This window comes from Oncorhynchus kisutch, linkage group LG4, assembly GCF_002021735.2.
Source record: "Oncorhynchus kisutch isolate 150728-3 linkage group LG4, Okis_V2, whole genome shotgun sequence".
NCBI classification, from domain to species: Eukaryota; Metazoa; Chordata; class Actinopteri; order Salmoniformes; family Salmonidae; genus Oncorhynchus; species Oncorhynchus kisutch.
In genome coordinates, this window is record NC_034177.2 from 54,260,338 (window position 1) to 54,275,534 (window position 15,197).

General features: G+C 44.1%; 1 protein-coding gene across 4 annotated transcripts in view; it reads left to right on the forward strand.

Moving 5' to 3' along the window:
- LOC109889701 (zinc finger protein aebp2) overlaps positions 1-15,197 on the forward strand; it is a 58,270-nt gene that overhangs the window by 26,721 nt on the left and 16,352 nt on the right. For 2 of the 4 annotated variants that reach the window (XM_031823240.1, XM_020481322.2), the window contains exon 5: positions 4,016-4,140. In XM_031823240.1, coding sequence (XP_031679100.1) covers positions 4,016-4,140 — 125 coding nt within the window. Of the gene's footprint in view, positions 1-3,997; positions 4,141-15,197 lie in introns of all 4 variants that reach the window. The other 2 variants (XM_020481321.2, XM_031823239.1) reach the window with 1 other exon arrangement.

Sequence of the window (15,197 nt, forward strand, 5' to 3'; positions counted from 1 at the left end):
ATGGGAGAACCTGCCAGAAGGAAATCAGTCTCGACAGCACTTCACCAATCTGGGCTTTATGGGAGTGTGGCCAGAGAGAAGCCACACCTAAGAAAAATGCATGTTTGCAATAGGCACGTGAAAGACTCGGATCATATGGCAAAATATACTGTGGTCTGATGGGGCAAAAATGTAAGTATTTTACCTGAGTGCAATGCGCTACATCTAGAGAGAACCAGGCACAGCTCATCACCAGTTTAACACCATCTCTACCGTGAAGCATGGGGGTGGCAGCATCATGCTGTGGAGATGCTTTTCAGTGGCAGGGACTGGGAGACTGGTAAGGATAGAGGGAACAATGAATGGAGCCAAATACAGGTAAATCCTGGATGGAACCTGCTTCACAGTGCAATCAACCTTAGACTGGGGTGAAGATTTACATTCCATCAGGACAATGACGCCAAGCATACAGCCAAAGCAATGCTGAAATGGCTTCAGAAAAATAATTTGAAAGTCCTTGAGTGGCCCAGCCAATGCCCAGACTTAAGTCCCATTGGGAATCTGTGAAATACTTGAAGATTGCTGTTCTCCATCACTCCCCATCAAACTTATCAGAGTTTGAGAAATTCTGCAAGGAAAAATGAAAGAAAATCTGATAGACATACCAAAGACGACTCAAAGCTGTAATGGTGCTTCTACAAAAATATTGATTCAGGGGTGGGAATAATTATGTAAATTAAATATTTCTGTATAAATTAGCAAATATTTTTTTAAATATTATTTGTCATGTTGTCATTCTAGGGTATTTTTTTATTTTTTTATTTATTTTACCTTTATTTAACCAGGTAGGCAAGTTGAGAACAAGTTCTCATTTACAATTGCGACCTGGCCAAGATAAAGCAAAGCAGTTCGACAGATAAAACGACACAGAGTTACACATGGAGTAAAAACAAACATACAGTCAATAATGCAGTATAAACAAGTCTATATACAATGTGAGCAAATGAGGTGAGAAGGGAGGTAAAGGCAAAAAAGGCCAAGATGGCAAAGTAAATACAATATAGCAAGTAAAATACTGGAATGGTAGTTTTGCAATGGAAGAATGTGCAAAGTAGAAATAAAAAAATAATGGGGTGCAAAGGAGCAAAATAAATTAAAATTAAATACAGTTGGGAAAGAGGTAGTTGTTTGGGCTAAATTATAGGTGGGCTATGTACAGGTGCAGTAATCTGTGAGCTGCTCTGACAGTTGATGCTTAAAGCTAGTGAGGGAGATAAGTGTTTCCAGTTTCAGAGATTTTTGTAGTTCGTTCCAGTCATTGGCAGCAGAGAACTGGAAGGAGAGGCGGCCAAAGAAAGAATTGGTTTTGGGGGTGACTAGAGAGATATACCTGCTGGAGCGTGTGCTACAGGTGGGAGATGCTATGGTGACCAGCGAGCTGAGATAAGGGGGGACTTTACCTAGCAGTGTCTTGTAGATGACATGGAGCCAGTGGGTTTGGCGACGAGTATGAAGCGAGGGCCAGCCAACGAGAGCGTACAGGTCGCAATGGTGGGTAGTATATGGGGCTTTGGTGATGAAACGGATTGCACTGTGATAGACTGCATCCAATTTGTTGAGTAGGGTATTGGAGGCTATTTTGTAAATGACATCGCCAAAGTCGAGGATTGGTAGGATGGTCAGTTTTACAAGGGTATGTTTGGCAGCATGAGTGAAGGATGCTTTGTTGCGAAATAGGAAGCCAATTCTAGATTTAACTTTGGATTGGAGATGTTTGATATGGGTCTGGAAGGAGAGTTTACAGTCTAACCAGACACCTAAGTATTTGTAGTTGTCCACGTATTCTAAGTCAGAGCCGTCCAGAGTAGTGATGTTGGACAGGCGGGTAGGTGCAGGCAGCGATCGGTTGAAGAGCATGCATTTAGTTTTACTTGCATTCAAGAGCAATTGGAGGCCACGGAAGGAGAGTTGTATGGCATTGAAGCTTGCCTGGAGGGTTGTTAACACAGTGTCCAGAGAAGGGCCGGAAGTATACAGAATGGTGTCGTCTGCGTAGAGGTGGATCAGGGACTCACCAGCAGCAAGAGCGACCTCATTGATGTATACAGAGAAGAGAGTCGGTCCAAGAATTGAACCCTGTGGCACCCCCATAGAGACTGCCAGAGGTCCGGACAGCAGACCCTCCGATTTGACACACTGAACTCTATCAGAGAAGTAGTTGGTGAACCAGGCGAGGCAATCATTTGAGAAACCAAGGCTGTCGAGTCTGCCGATGAGGATATGGTGATTGACAGAGTCGAAAGCCTTGGCCAGATCAATGAATACGGCTGCACAGTAATGTTTCTTATCGATGGCGGTTAAGATATCGTTTAGGACCTTGAGCGTGGCTGAGGTGCACCCATGACCAGCTCTGAAACCAGATTGCATAGCAGAGAAGGTATGGTGAGATTCGAAATGGTCGGTAATCTGTTTGTTGACTTGGCTTTCGAAGACCTTAGAAAGGCACGGTAGGATAGATATAGGTCTGTAGCAGTTTGGGTCAAGAGTGTCCCCCCCTTTGAAGAGGGGGATGACTGCAGCTGCTTTCCAATCTTTGGGAATCTCAGACGACACGAAAGAGAGGTTGAACAGGCTAGTAATAGGGGTGGCAACAATTTCGGCAGATAATTTTAGAAAGAAAGGGTCCAGATTGTCTAGCCCGGCTGATTTGTAGGGGTCCAGATTTTGCAGCTCTTTCAGAACATCAGCTGAATGGATTTGGGAGAAGGAGAAATGGGGAAGGCTTGGGCGAGTTGCTGTTGGGGGTGCAGTGCTGTTGTCCGGGGTAGGAGTAGCCAGGTGGAAAGCATGGCCAGCCGTAGAAAAATGCTTATTGAAATTCTCAATTATGGTGGATTTATCAGTGGTGACAGTGTTTCCTATCTTCAGTGCAGTGGGCAGCTGGGAGGAGGTGTTCTTATTCTCCATGGACTTTACAGTGTCCCAGAACTTTTTTGAGTTAGTGTTGCAGGAAGCAAATTTCTGTATGTAGATGGGTGAGATTTATCATTATTTTTAATCCATTTTGAATTCCGGCTGAAACAACTAAATTAAATGTGGAGTAAGTCAAGGGATATGAATACTTTCTGAAGGCACTGTATGACAGACAGGTTTCCAGACAGACAGACGGGTTTCCAGACGGGTTTCCAGACGGGTTTCCAGACGGGTTTCCAGACGGGTTTCCAGACAGGTTTCCAGACAGGTTTCCAGACAGGTTTCCAGACAGGTTTCCAGACAGGTTTCCAGACAGGTTTCCAGACAGGTTTCCAGACAGGTTTCCAGACAGGTTTCCAGACAGACAGACAGGTTTCCAGACAGACAGACAGGTTTCCAGACAGACAGACAGGTTTCCAGACAGACAGACAGGTTTCCAGACAGACAGACAGGTTTCCAGACAGACAGACAGGTTTCCAGACAGACAGACACGTTTCCAGACAGACAGACACGTTTCCAGACAGACAGACACGTTTCCAGACAGACAGGGGTTGGAATGGTTTGTTACTTCAGGCACCTCCTTCAGCTTGAATTTTTGAGCTCGTCTAGACTTCTAAGAAAGATTGATAAAGGGCCGTATAAAGTCAAGATGGGTCAAAATATTACTTCTCACTCGGGACAGCACTTGGGAGGAAGTTTGGATGGTGTCTGGCTCTTTGTCAGGAGAGAGAGAAATGTGAGAGTAGGACAGACAACACTTTTCTAAATATCTTTTGGCATGAAAATGCCCTTGATTAATTTTCAGCCAGTCAGCCAACACATTCTCTCTCAACGATATCCCTGCTCTCTAGAATAATATGTTCAGCTCATAGTAGTAATACAGTAAAAAAGCAGCAATTCCATTCAGCAAGTTGTCCTATTTCACACTGTTTCATAGTAATCATCTTCGTGAGGAGACGGTAGTGTTGGTGCTGGCCTGGTCTCACTGCTGTCTACATAGTGTCTCCTCACCTCTCATCCCAGACTCTCTCTGCTCTCATCCCAGTGTCTCCTCTCCCACCAGCGAGGCCCCATGACTTCTTCGATGCCCAAACCATGGACGCCATCAGACACCGGGCTATCTGCCTTAACCTGGCCACACACATGGAGAGCACAGGCAATGGACACAGTGTGGTGTTCCACAGCACGGTTAGTCCGTAAAGGGCATACAGACACGCACACACACACACACGGAGCACCGGCAATGGACACAATGTGGTCTTCAACAGCACGTTTAGTCTATTAACCCTTGGGATCCTGCTACACCAGGCCTGGCCACAAGGCACAATGCCTGGCCATAAGGCATGGTACATAACCCCGAATGAACCTCCTAGTCCTTACCCCCTAGGCACTGGTGTAGATCTGAGAGGATTGGATAGGAATCTGTAAAATGGCAACAATTCCACTTGGACTATCAAGGGCAAGATGGAGCTACCACCATATTACTTAGACATATCCAATCCTCGGAAATCTACACAAGTGTCTGGGCGTTATGGTTTAATGGTTGATTTGGGATTCAGAGTTAGAGATTCTCTCATCCTGAAAGTGTTCTTAAGTCCGTCTGTGCTGTTTTTGGATCAGTCTTTTTCACTTTAGCCCTAGGGGATGTCAGAGACCAACATTTTACAAAATTGTCTCTGTTCTCACTGAAGATGTTCTCAATGCACTTGCAGTGAACCTTGTGAATGCCCCTAGGATTGATTCAATACTTTTTGAATTCCTAGCTGGGTACACAGAGAGACAATGGGTCTGTTTTGTTATTTGATGCTTGTTGGTAAGTAATATATTATGAATGAGTTATAACTGCATTAGCACTTTACTGCCTCCGGGGGACAAGGGTTACATTCCAAATGGCACCCTATTCCCTACATAGTGCACTACTTTTGACCAGGGCCCATAGGGCTATGTTAAAAAATAGTGTACTATATAGGGTAAAGGGTTCCATTTGGGATGCAGTTTAGGAGTGGACCGACCTAACCTAGGCACTTCTTTGATTTCCTTATTTTTTTAAATGACCAGATAAGGTTGTTTCTGTTTTGCTGACTAAGGCTTTCTCCTCTTGTGTGGCGATTGGTTAATAATAGATGTATCTATGTATTAATAGATGCATATTGAATAGTGATTGTCAGTGTGAATATGAATGGTGGACTGAGTTTTGTGAATGACTGTCTGTAATATCGTAGAGCATCACCAGAGGGCAGTTTGTCCCCTTCATTAAAATGGTTGTAGGTTGGTTGGTCTCTTCCTTAAAAGCAGAGGAAAGTAAAGGGTATCACAATCAGCTGTGCTATTTTATCGCTCACCAGTAGCTGACTGATTCCTAGTTTGCAGAGGAATGGCACTTGTCACTGGGCAGTATCACAGGGCACCCATGCATCAGTGAGTTTGCCTGCACATACTCTCACACTCAAATCAAATTCTATTTGTCACATACACAAGTTTAGCAGATGTTATTGCGGGTGTAGCGAAATTCTTGTAATGCTCTCATTACAGTACTCAAATGTGCAGGTGTAGACTTTACTGTGAAATGCTTACTAAAAAAGTACGACATTTTACAAATAGAAATAGAAAATAGTAGGTGTACTCGTACCCAGGGATCACATTTATGCATTTTCAAAATAAATATCATAGCACTTCTGTTGTCATCTGATGAAAATTAAGCTATTTTCTGCTGAATGTGTTGCACTAATGTATATTCTGTGAAGGCAAATTTTATTTAAAATTTTTGATTTCACCTTTATTTAACCAGGTAGAACAAGTTCTCATTTGCAACTGCGACCTGGCCAAGATAAAGCGTAGCAATTCGACACATACAACAACACAGAGTTACACAGGAAAAATAAACAGAACATACAGTCAATAATACAGTAGAAGAAAATAAAATAAAAAGTCTATATACAGTGAGTGCAAATGAGGTAAGTTAAGGAAATAAATAGGCTATGGTGGCAAAGTAATTACAATATAGCAATTAAACACTGAAATGGTAGATCGGCAGAAGATGAATGTGCAGGTAGAGATACTGGGGTGCAAAGGAGCAAAATAAATAAATAAATACCAGTATGGGGATGAGGTAGGTAGATGGGCTGTTTACAGGTGGGCTATGTACAGGTGCAGTGATCTGTAAGCTGCTCTGACAGCTGGTGCTTAAAGCTACTGAGGGAGATATGAGTCTCCAGCTTCAGAGATTTTTGCAATTCGTTCCAGTCATGGGCAGCAGAGAACTGGAAGGAAAGACGACCAAAGGAAGAATTGGCTTTGGGGGTGACCAGTGAGATATACCTGCTGAAGCGCGTGCTATGAGTGGGTGCTGCTATGGTGACCAGTGAGCTGAGATAAGGCAGGGCTTTACCTAGCAGAGACTTGTAGATAACCTGTAGCCAGTGGGTTTGGCGACAAGTATGAAGCGAGAACAAGTATGTTGCGATATAGAAAGCCAATTCTAGATTTAATTTTGGTGCTTAATGTGAGTCTGGAAGGAGAGTTTGCAGTCTAGTAGTTGGTAAACCAGGCGAGGCAATTGTTTGAGAAACCAAGGCTGAAGAAAATAAAATAAAAAGTCTATATACAGTGAGTGCAAATGAGGTAAGTTAAGGAAATAAATAGGCTATGGTGGCAAAGTAATTACAATATAGCAATTAAACACTGGAATGTTAGATCGGCAGAAGATGAATGTGCAGGTAGAGATACTGGGGTGCAAAGGAGCAAAATAAATAAATAAATACCAGTATGGGGATGAGGTAGGTAGATGGGCTGTTTACAGGTGGGCTATGTACAGGTGCAGTAAGCTGCTCTGACAGCTGGTGCTTAAAGCTACTGAGGGAGATATGAGTCTCCAGCTTCAGAGATTTTTGCAATTCGTTCCAGTCATGGGCAGCAGAGAACTGGAAGGAAAGACGACCAAAGGAAGAATTGGCTTTGGGGGTGACCAGTGAGATATACCTGCTGAAGCGCGTGCTATGAGTGGGTGCTGCTATGGTGACCAGTGAGCTGAGATAAGGCAGGGCTTTACCTAGCAGAGACTTGTAGATAACCTGTAGCCAGTGGGTTTGGCGACAAGTATGAAGCGAGAACAAGTATGTTGCGATATAGAAAGCCAATTCTAGATTTAATTTTGGTGCTTAATGTGAGTCTGGAAGGAGAGTTTGCAGTCTAGTAGTTGGTACACCAGGCGAGGCAATTGTTTGAGAAACCAAGGCTGTCGAGTCTGCCAATAAGAATGTTGTGATTGACGGAGTCGAAAGCCTTGGCCAGGTCGATGAATACGGCTGCACAGTAATGTCTCTTATTGTTGGCGGTTATGATGTTTAGAACCTTGAGCATGGCTGAGGTGCACCCATGAAACCAGATTGCATAGCGGAGAAGGTATGGTGGGATTCGAAATGGTCAGTAATCTGTTTGTTAACTTGGCCCTTGAAAACCTTAGAAAGGCAGAGCAGGATAGATATAAAAAAAATACATTTGATTTGAATTTGATTTGATATAGGTCTGTAGCAGTTTGGGTCTAGAGTGTCACCTCCTTTGAAGAGGGGGATGACCGCAGCAGCTTTCCAATCTTTGGGAATCTCAGACGATACGAAAGACAGGTTGAACAGGCTAGTAATAGGGGTTGCAACAATTTGGGCAGATAATTTTAGAAAGAGGGGGTCCATATTGTCTAGCCCGGCTGATTTGTACGGGTCCAGATTTTGCAGCTCTTTCAGAACATCAGGTATCTGGATTTGGGTAAAGGAGAAATGGTGGGGGCTTTTGGCGGGGTGCTGTGGAGGGTGCCGGGCAGTTGACCAGGGTTGGGGTAGCCGTAGCCATGTGGAAAGCATGGCCAGCCGTAGAAAAATACTTGTTGACATTCTCAATTATAGTGGATTTATCGGTGGTGACAGTGTTTCCTAGCCTCAGAGCAGTGGGCAGCTGGGAGGAGGTGCTCTTATTCTCCATGGACTTTAGTGTCCCAGAACCTTTTTGAGTTAGTACTACAGGATGCAAATTTCTGTTTGAAAAAGCTTGCCTTAGCTTTTCTAACTGCCTGTGTATATTTGTTCCTAACTTCCCTGAAAAGGTGCATATCACGGGGGCTATTCGATGCTAATGCAGAACGCCACAGGATGTTTTTGTGCTGGTCAAGGGCAGACAGGTCTGGAGTGAACCAAGGACTATATCTATTCCTGGTTCTACATTTTTTGAGAGGTGCATGCTTATTTAAGATGGTGAGGAAGGCACTTTTAAAGAAGGCATCATCTACTGACGGGATGAGGTCAATGTCATTCCAGGATACCCCGGCCAGGTCAATTAGAAAGGCCTGCTCCCAGAAGTGTTTCAGGGAGTGTTTGACAGTGATGAGGGGTGGTCGTTTGGTCGCAGGCAATGAGGCAGTGATCGCTGAGATCTTGATTGAAAACAGCAGAGGTGTATTTGGAGGGCGAGTTAGTTAGGATCACATCTATGAGGGTGCCCGTGGTTACTGATTTTGGGGTTGTACCTGGTAGGTTCATTGATCATTTGTGTGAGATTTAGGGCATCAAGCTTAGATTGTAGGATGGGCGGGGTGTTAAAAGCATGTCCCAGTTTAGGTCACCTAGTAGCACAAACTCAGAAGATAGATGGGGGGCAATCAATTCACATATGGTATCGAGGGCACAGCTGGGGGCAGAGGAAGGTTTATAAACGGCAAGCGGCAAAAGTGAGAGACTTGTTTCCAGAAAGGTGAATTTTTAGAAGTAGAAGCTCAAATTGTTTGGGTACAGACTAGGCCTGCAGAGTTCTGTATTACTATCTATCTTTGCAGTAGATTGCAACACCACCCCCTTTGACAGTTCTATCTTTGCGGAAAAAGTTATAGTTAGCGATGGAGATTTCACGGTTTTTGGTGGTTTTCCTAAGCCAGAATTCAGACATGGCTAAGACATCTGGGTTGGCAGAGTGTGCTAAAGCAGTGAGTAAAACAAACTTAGGGAGTAGGCTTCTAATGTTAACATGCATGAAACCAAGGCTTTTACGTTTACAGAAGTCAACAAATGAGAGCACTTGGGGGGTGGGAGTGGAAATTGGCACTGCAGGACCTGGATTAACCTCCACATCACCAGAGGAACAGAGAAGAAGTAGGATATGGGTACGGCTAAAGGCTACACAAACTGGCCGTCTAGCACGTTCGGAACAGAGAGTAAAAGGAGCAGGTTTCTGGGCACGATAGCATAGATTCAAGGCATAGTGTACAGACAAAGGTACGGTAGGATGTCAGTACATTGGAGGTAAACCTAGGCATTGAGTAATGATGAGAGAGATATAGTCTCTAGAGACGTTTAAACCAGGTGATGTCATTGCACATGTTGGAGGTGGAACAACATGGTTGGTTAAGGCATATTGAGCAGGGCTAGAGGCTCTAAAGTGAAATAAGACAGTAATGGATGAGGCCTATTGATATTAGAGAGAGGCATGCATAAACAAGTGAACATATGAGTGGTTGGGCTGGCTGGGGACACGGCGATTCAGACTGTTAGCAGGCCGATGCTAACAAGCAAACTGTTAGTAGGCCGGGGCTAAAAAAGCTAGCAGTTACCAAGCCGGGTTAGCAAGCAAGCTGTTAGCAGGGGCTAGCAGTTACAGACCGGGCAGGCAAGCTAGCAGTTAGCAGGCCGGGGCAGGCAAGCTAGCAGTTAGCGGGCCGGGGCCGGCAAGCTAGCAGTTAGCGGGCCGGGGCCGGCAAGCTAGCAGTTAGCGGGCCGGGGCCGGCAAGCTAGCAGTTAGCGGGCCGGGGCCGGCAAGCTAGCAGTTAGCGGGCCGGGGCCGGCAAGCTAGCAGTTAGCGGGCCGGGGCCGGCAAGCTAGCAGTTAGCGGGCCGGGGCCGGCAAGCTAGCAGTTAGCGGGCCGGGGCCGGCAAGCTAGCAGTTAGCTGGCCGGGGCCGGCAGGCTAGCAGTTAGCGGGCCGGGGCCGGCAGGCTAGCAGTTAGCGGGCCGGGGCCGGCAGGCTAGCAGTTAGCGGGCCGGGGCCGGCAGGCTAGCAGTTAGCGGGCCGGGGCCGGCAGGCTAGCAGTTAGCGGGCCGGGGCCGGCAGGCTAGCAGTTAGCGGGCCGGGGCCGGCAGGCTAGCAGTTAGCGGGCCGGGGCCGGCAGGCTAGCAGTTAGCGGGCCGGGGCCGGCAGGCTAGCAGTTAGCGGGCCGGGGCCGGCAGGCTAGCAGTTAGCGGGCCGGGGCCGGCAGGCTAGCAGTTAGCGGGCCGGGGCCGGCAGGCTAGCAGATAGCAGGGACTAGAAAGTTAACCTTTGGGGGATGGGTGTTGTTCTGTTTTTGCCTCTTCGTGCGGTGACTTCGATAGACCAGTCGTGGAATTAGTAGGGTTCCAAGTAGCTCTAGGTAGCTAGCAGCTGGTTAGCATAATGGGCCTTCAGCGGGCGTCGCGCCTGAGGGGCCTGTTGGAGTCCTCGGGCAGATTATGTCGCTATTCCAGTCGTAGGGGATCTGCGGGGTTCCATGCCACGTACCGGCTGTAGAAGGGGTCCGGATATTGTAGCCCAGGAGTATGCTTCGGTGGTAGCACAGGAGCCCTGGCTGGGCTAGCTTCAAGCTAATTGGTGCTTGCTCTGGGATGGAAACGCTAGCCAGGAGTAGTCATCCGGGATTGCCGTTAGCTAGTTGTGAAGATCCAGATGAAAATGTTCAGTTTGCGGTAGGAATCCGGGGATAAAAATAATAGGTCCGTTATGCTCTGGTTAGAGCCACGTTGTTCAAACTGGCGAGAGCTTTCCGAGCTGAAGGTTAGCTGATGACCGCTGGCAATGGTTTGCTGACTGATAGCTGGTAGTTAGCTGGCTAGCTTCAGTTGAGGGATTCCAGATCCGAAGTAAATATAAATACTTCAGAAAAAAAAGAAGATCCACACTACATTGGGTGAGGTGGTTTGCAGGGAAGTAATTTAGATGTTGAGGTTTAGCAAAAAAAAAAAAAAAAGATATATACAAGGGACACAACAGGACAAAGACGTCTGACTGCTACGCCATCTTGGATTCTTCAAATGACTATTATAATAATGTTCATGGTGTCCAGGTCAGGGTAAACAAAACATTTATTTATTAAAACTATCAGAAAGATTGTTGGTACTTATTTATTTTGATCCAAAGCCATGAATGAGTGAGTCACTTAGCTTTATGTGTCATCAACCTGATAATATATAACGATATTTTGGAGGTTATTTTGCTTTCAAAAAACAATAGAGAGAGATTGTAATCTGAAGAAAGGCCCAAATAAAATGTGTAAAGGCCAAAACATTTATTTCTGTTTAAAGAGGGAGAGAAATGCTGGGCCAATTGTGCGCCGAACCCATAAAGGCCAAAATATAGCCCTGCTAATAGCCATAATGGCGCTATACAACGTGACCTTGTGTTTGAAATAATATTTTCCAGTAAGCAACAATTAGTTTATCTTCATTTGACAACTTTGTTCCAATATTATATGCAGACAATTACATTGATGGAAGCAGCATTCTTTCCGCAATATGAAGCTGATCCACCCCTAAGAAAAAAAAGGAAAAAAAACTTTGTTCCAATATTTCTGTAATTCAGAGATATTTATTCTCATAGTGATTCATTATGAATCCATAGCTAAATAAACATCAGCATTTTGAAAGAGTATTTTTATCATTATTTTATTAACAAAAGCATAAAGATGTTGATGAAGAAATACTTTACTGCTGTTTTGAGTTAGAAATGTAACACTTCAGAGTACTTAAGCATCGAATACATTGCCGGTAGGGGGATGTTCACACCTACAGTAGCCATAAAAAGTCTATTGTCCTGCTAATCGGGCTACAAGTGTTTGAAAACCTGTTTTTAAAAACCCACCAGCTGTCCATCACTACTGTAAATAAAATACAGCATCTTGTTTACCTTATTTCTTACATTGTTAGCCCAGAAAATCTCAAGTGTTATTACATACAGCTGGGAAGAACTATTGGAAATAATTGGAAATAAAAGTGATGTCAACTTACGACCAGGAATACGTCTTTCCCGAAGCAGACCTCCACTCCTCAACATTCTCAAGTCAATTAGTCAATATATTAGTCAATATACATCAGTCCCTCCTCTGGAACAATAATCACTCTTATGTTCCACGAAACCTAAAAACATATTGAAAAGGAAAGAGATTTTTAGGGGGGGGGAAATGGCCATACGATATGTTCTATGCCCATGTTATGCTGGTCTCTATGCCTTCTCCTTCGTCTTCATCCTTGGGTGTTATCGCAAAACACAGACTTTGAGCCTTGTATGCAATTAATTGTACCGTATCAACCAGCCATATCTATGTATCGATGCGATTTAACATTAAAATGCTGATGGCATCGTAAAACCAAAGAAAACAAAACATTTCATGGTTGACCCAAGCTGTCATCCAGTTCTCTAACAAACAACCTCTCTGTCGGAGGACACTTAGAGATAAGGTTTCTGGAGCTTCCCTAGTTCAAATAAATGAATGGTACAATTTGAATAGAGACTGGTGTTACTCATTCATTTAATAATTAAATTCCACCTGTATTCGATCATTTCTAGTGAGAATGATCAGGCCTCAGAATGTCAGGATAGAGGGCATTCGACACCTATTAAAATATTTCCTCTCCCTTTTCTTTCCCTGACCTTCTGAAAACATTTAAATACCTTTCAAAACATTTCCATCCTTCTGCATACCAAATTTAAAACTCAATTGAAAAGACCCCATCTGAAATAAATCCCACAGCATTAACACCAGTAACGCATATTCATAACGCGTGTGTGTGTGTGTGTGTGTGTGTGTGTGTGTGTGTGTGTGTGTGTGTGTGTGTGTGTGTGTGTGTGTGTGTGTGTGTGTGTGTGTGTGGGTGGTAAACCATATAACAAAAACAAACAAAAATGGCCAGGCCTTATTTAATTTGGTAACTCCTTTTTACCACTGAATCCGGATACTTTCATGCCTAACATTTGTTTGACTAACCCCTCTTCCAAGACCATAGCCTCAGGAAACATTTCAAAGAGAGATAATGAAACCCCTTCTACTGGAAAAGAAAGTGTACATTTCGTTAGCATTCACTATCCTACATCTTAATCAGCAATCCCAAAGTGTTATTTACAAACCAAACATAATGGTAAATCCACTGTCCTTACTCCTGTGGCGGAAGCATCAGAATTAGTTGTGTAACATAGATAATTAAGATGTCTTAGCTGCATAATATGCTTATGTGATATACTTGTTATTAGAATGTATCCCTTCAGACTGGTGTTGGCAGTTGCACTTCTTCCCTCAGCTGGGGCTCAGTCACCTGGGGCCCAGGGAGGGGAGAGGTCAGGCTTGTAAACCATGTGAAGGGATGGTGTGGTCAATGGGAAACCAATTACTTGTCTCCACAATGTGGATAACTTGTGTGTGTATAAGGTAGTTGTTGTGAAATTGTTAGATTACTTGTTAGATATTACTGCATGGTCGGAACTAGAAGCACAAGCATTTCGTACACTCGCATTAAATCAAATCAAATTTGATTTGTCACATACACATGGTTAGCAGATGTTAATGCGAGTGTAGTGAAGTGCTTGTGCTTCTATTTCCGACCATGCAGTAATATCTAACAAGTAATCTACCTTATACACACAAGTGTAAAGGAATGAATAACAATATGTACATACAAATATATATATATATATATATATATATGGATAGATGGTATAGAGTACAGTTTATACATATGAGATGGGTAGGGTATGTTAACATTATATAAAGTGACATAGTTTAAAGTGGCTAGTGATACATTTATTACATACATTTTTTATTATTAAAGTGGCTAGAGATGAGTCAGTATGTTGGCAGCAGCCACTCAATGTTAGTGAAGGCTGTTTAAACAGTCTGATGGCCTTGCGATAGTAGCAGTTTTTCAGTCTCTCGGTCCCAGCTTTGATGCACCTGTACTGACCTCGCCTTCTGGATGATAGCGGCAGTGGCTCAGGTGGTTGTTGTCCTTGATTATCATTTTGGCTTTCCTGTGACATCAGGTGGTGTAGGTGTCCTAGGTGTCCTGGAGAGCAGGTAGTTTGCCCCCGGTGATTCGTTGTGCAGACCCACTACCCTCTGGAGTGCCTTGCGGTTGAGGGTAGTGAAATTGCTGTACCAGGCGGTGATACAGCCCGACAGGATGCTCTCGATTGTGCGTCTGTAAAAGTTTGAGTGTTTTAGATGACAAGCCAAATTTCTTCAGCCTCCTAAGGTTGGAGAGGCACTGCTTGTTTTTAGATTATCCTTGTTAAAATCCCCAGCTACAATGAATGCAGCCTCAGGATATGTGGTTTTCAGTTTACATAGAGTCCAAGGAAGTTCATTCAGGACCATCGATGTCTGCTTGGGTGGGATATATACAGCTGTGATTATAATCGAAGAGAATTCTCTTGGTAGATAATGCGGTCGACATTTGATTGTAAGGAATTCTAGGTCAGGTGAGCAAAGGGACTTGAGTTTCTGTATGTTGTTATGATCACACCATGTCTCGTTAATCATAAGGCATACCCCCCCCCGCCCTCCTTCTTACCAGAGAGATGTTTGTTTCTGTCGGCGCGATTGTGTAAAGAAACCAGGTGGCTGTACCGACTCCGATAGCTTGTCTCGAGTGAGCCACGTTCCCGTGAAACAAAGAACGTTACAATCTCTATCCCTCTGGAAGGCAACCCTTGCTCGGATTTCGTCTACCTTGTTTTCAAGAGACTGGACATTGGCGAGTAGTAAACTCAGGAGCTTTGCGTGATGTTCCCAGTTGTTTGAACGCGGCATATATACAATAAACTTTTAGTATGTGTCTGGTATGAAAGTGAACTGTGTTTGTGTGTGATCGGGTGTATTCATTGCGCCGATTCTGTTTCTTAAACTGAAGCAAACGGAATGAAACTGGGATAAACATTCCTGAATTTGTCTAATAGAAACTCTCATTTGTAACTTTTGGACTAATGATTAGCTAGATGCAGGTAAGAGTGTGCAGGGCAGTATTGAATGTGTCACTGTCTCAACTTGATTATTCAAAATTATTTTGACCTGTGCACGTGCTATGTTCTAAACTTTCATTCATAGGCTAGGTTGTAGCAACCTCATGATGGGTACAGGGAGTATCATATACAGTTGAAGTCAGAAGTTTACATACACCTGAGCCAAATACATTTAAACTCAAATTCCCTGTCTTAGGTCAGTTAGGATCAACACTTTATTTTAAGA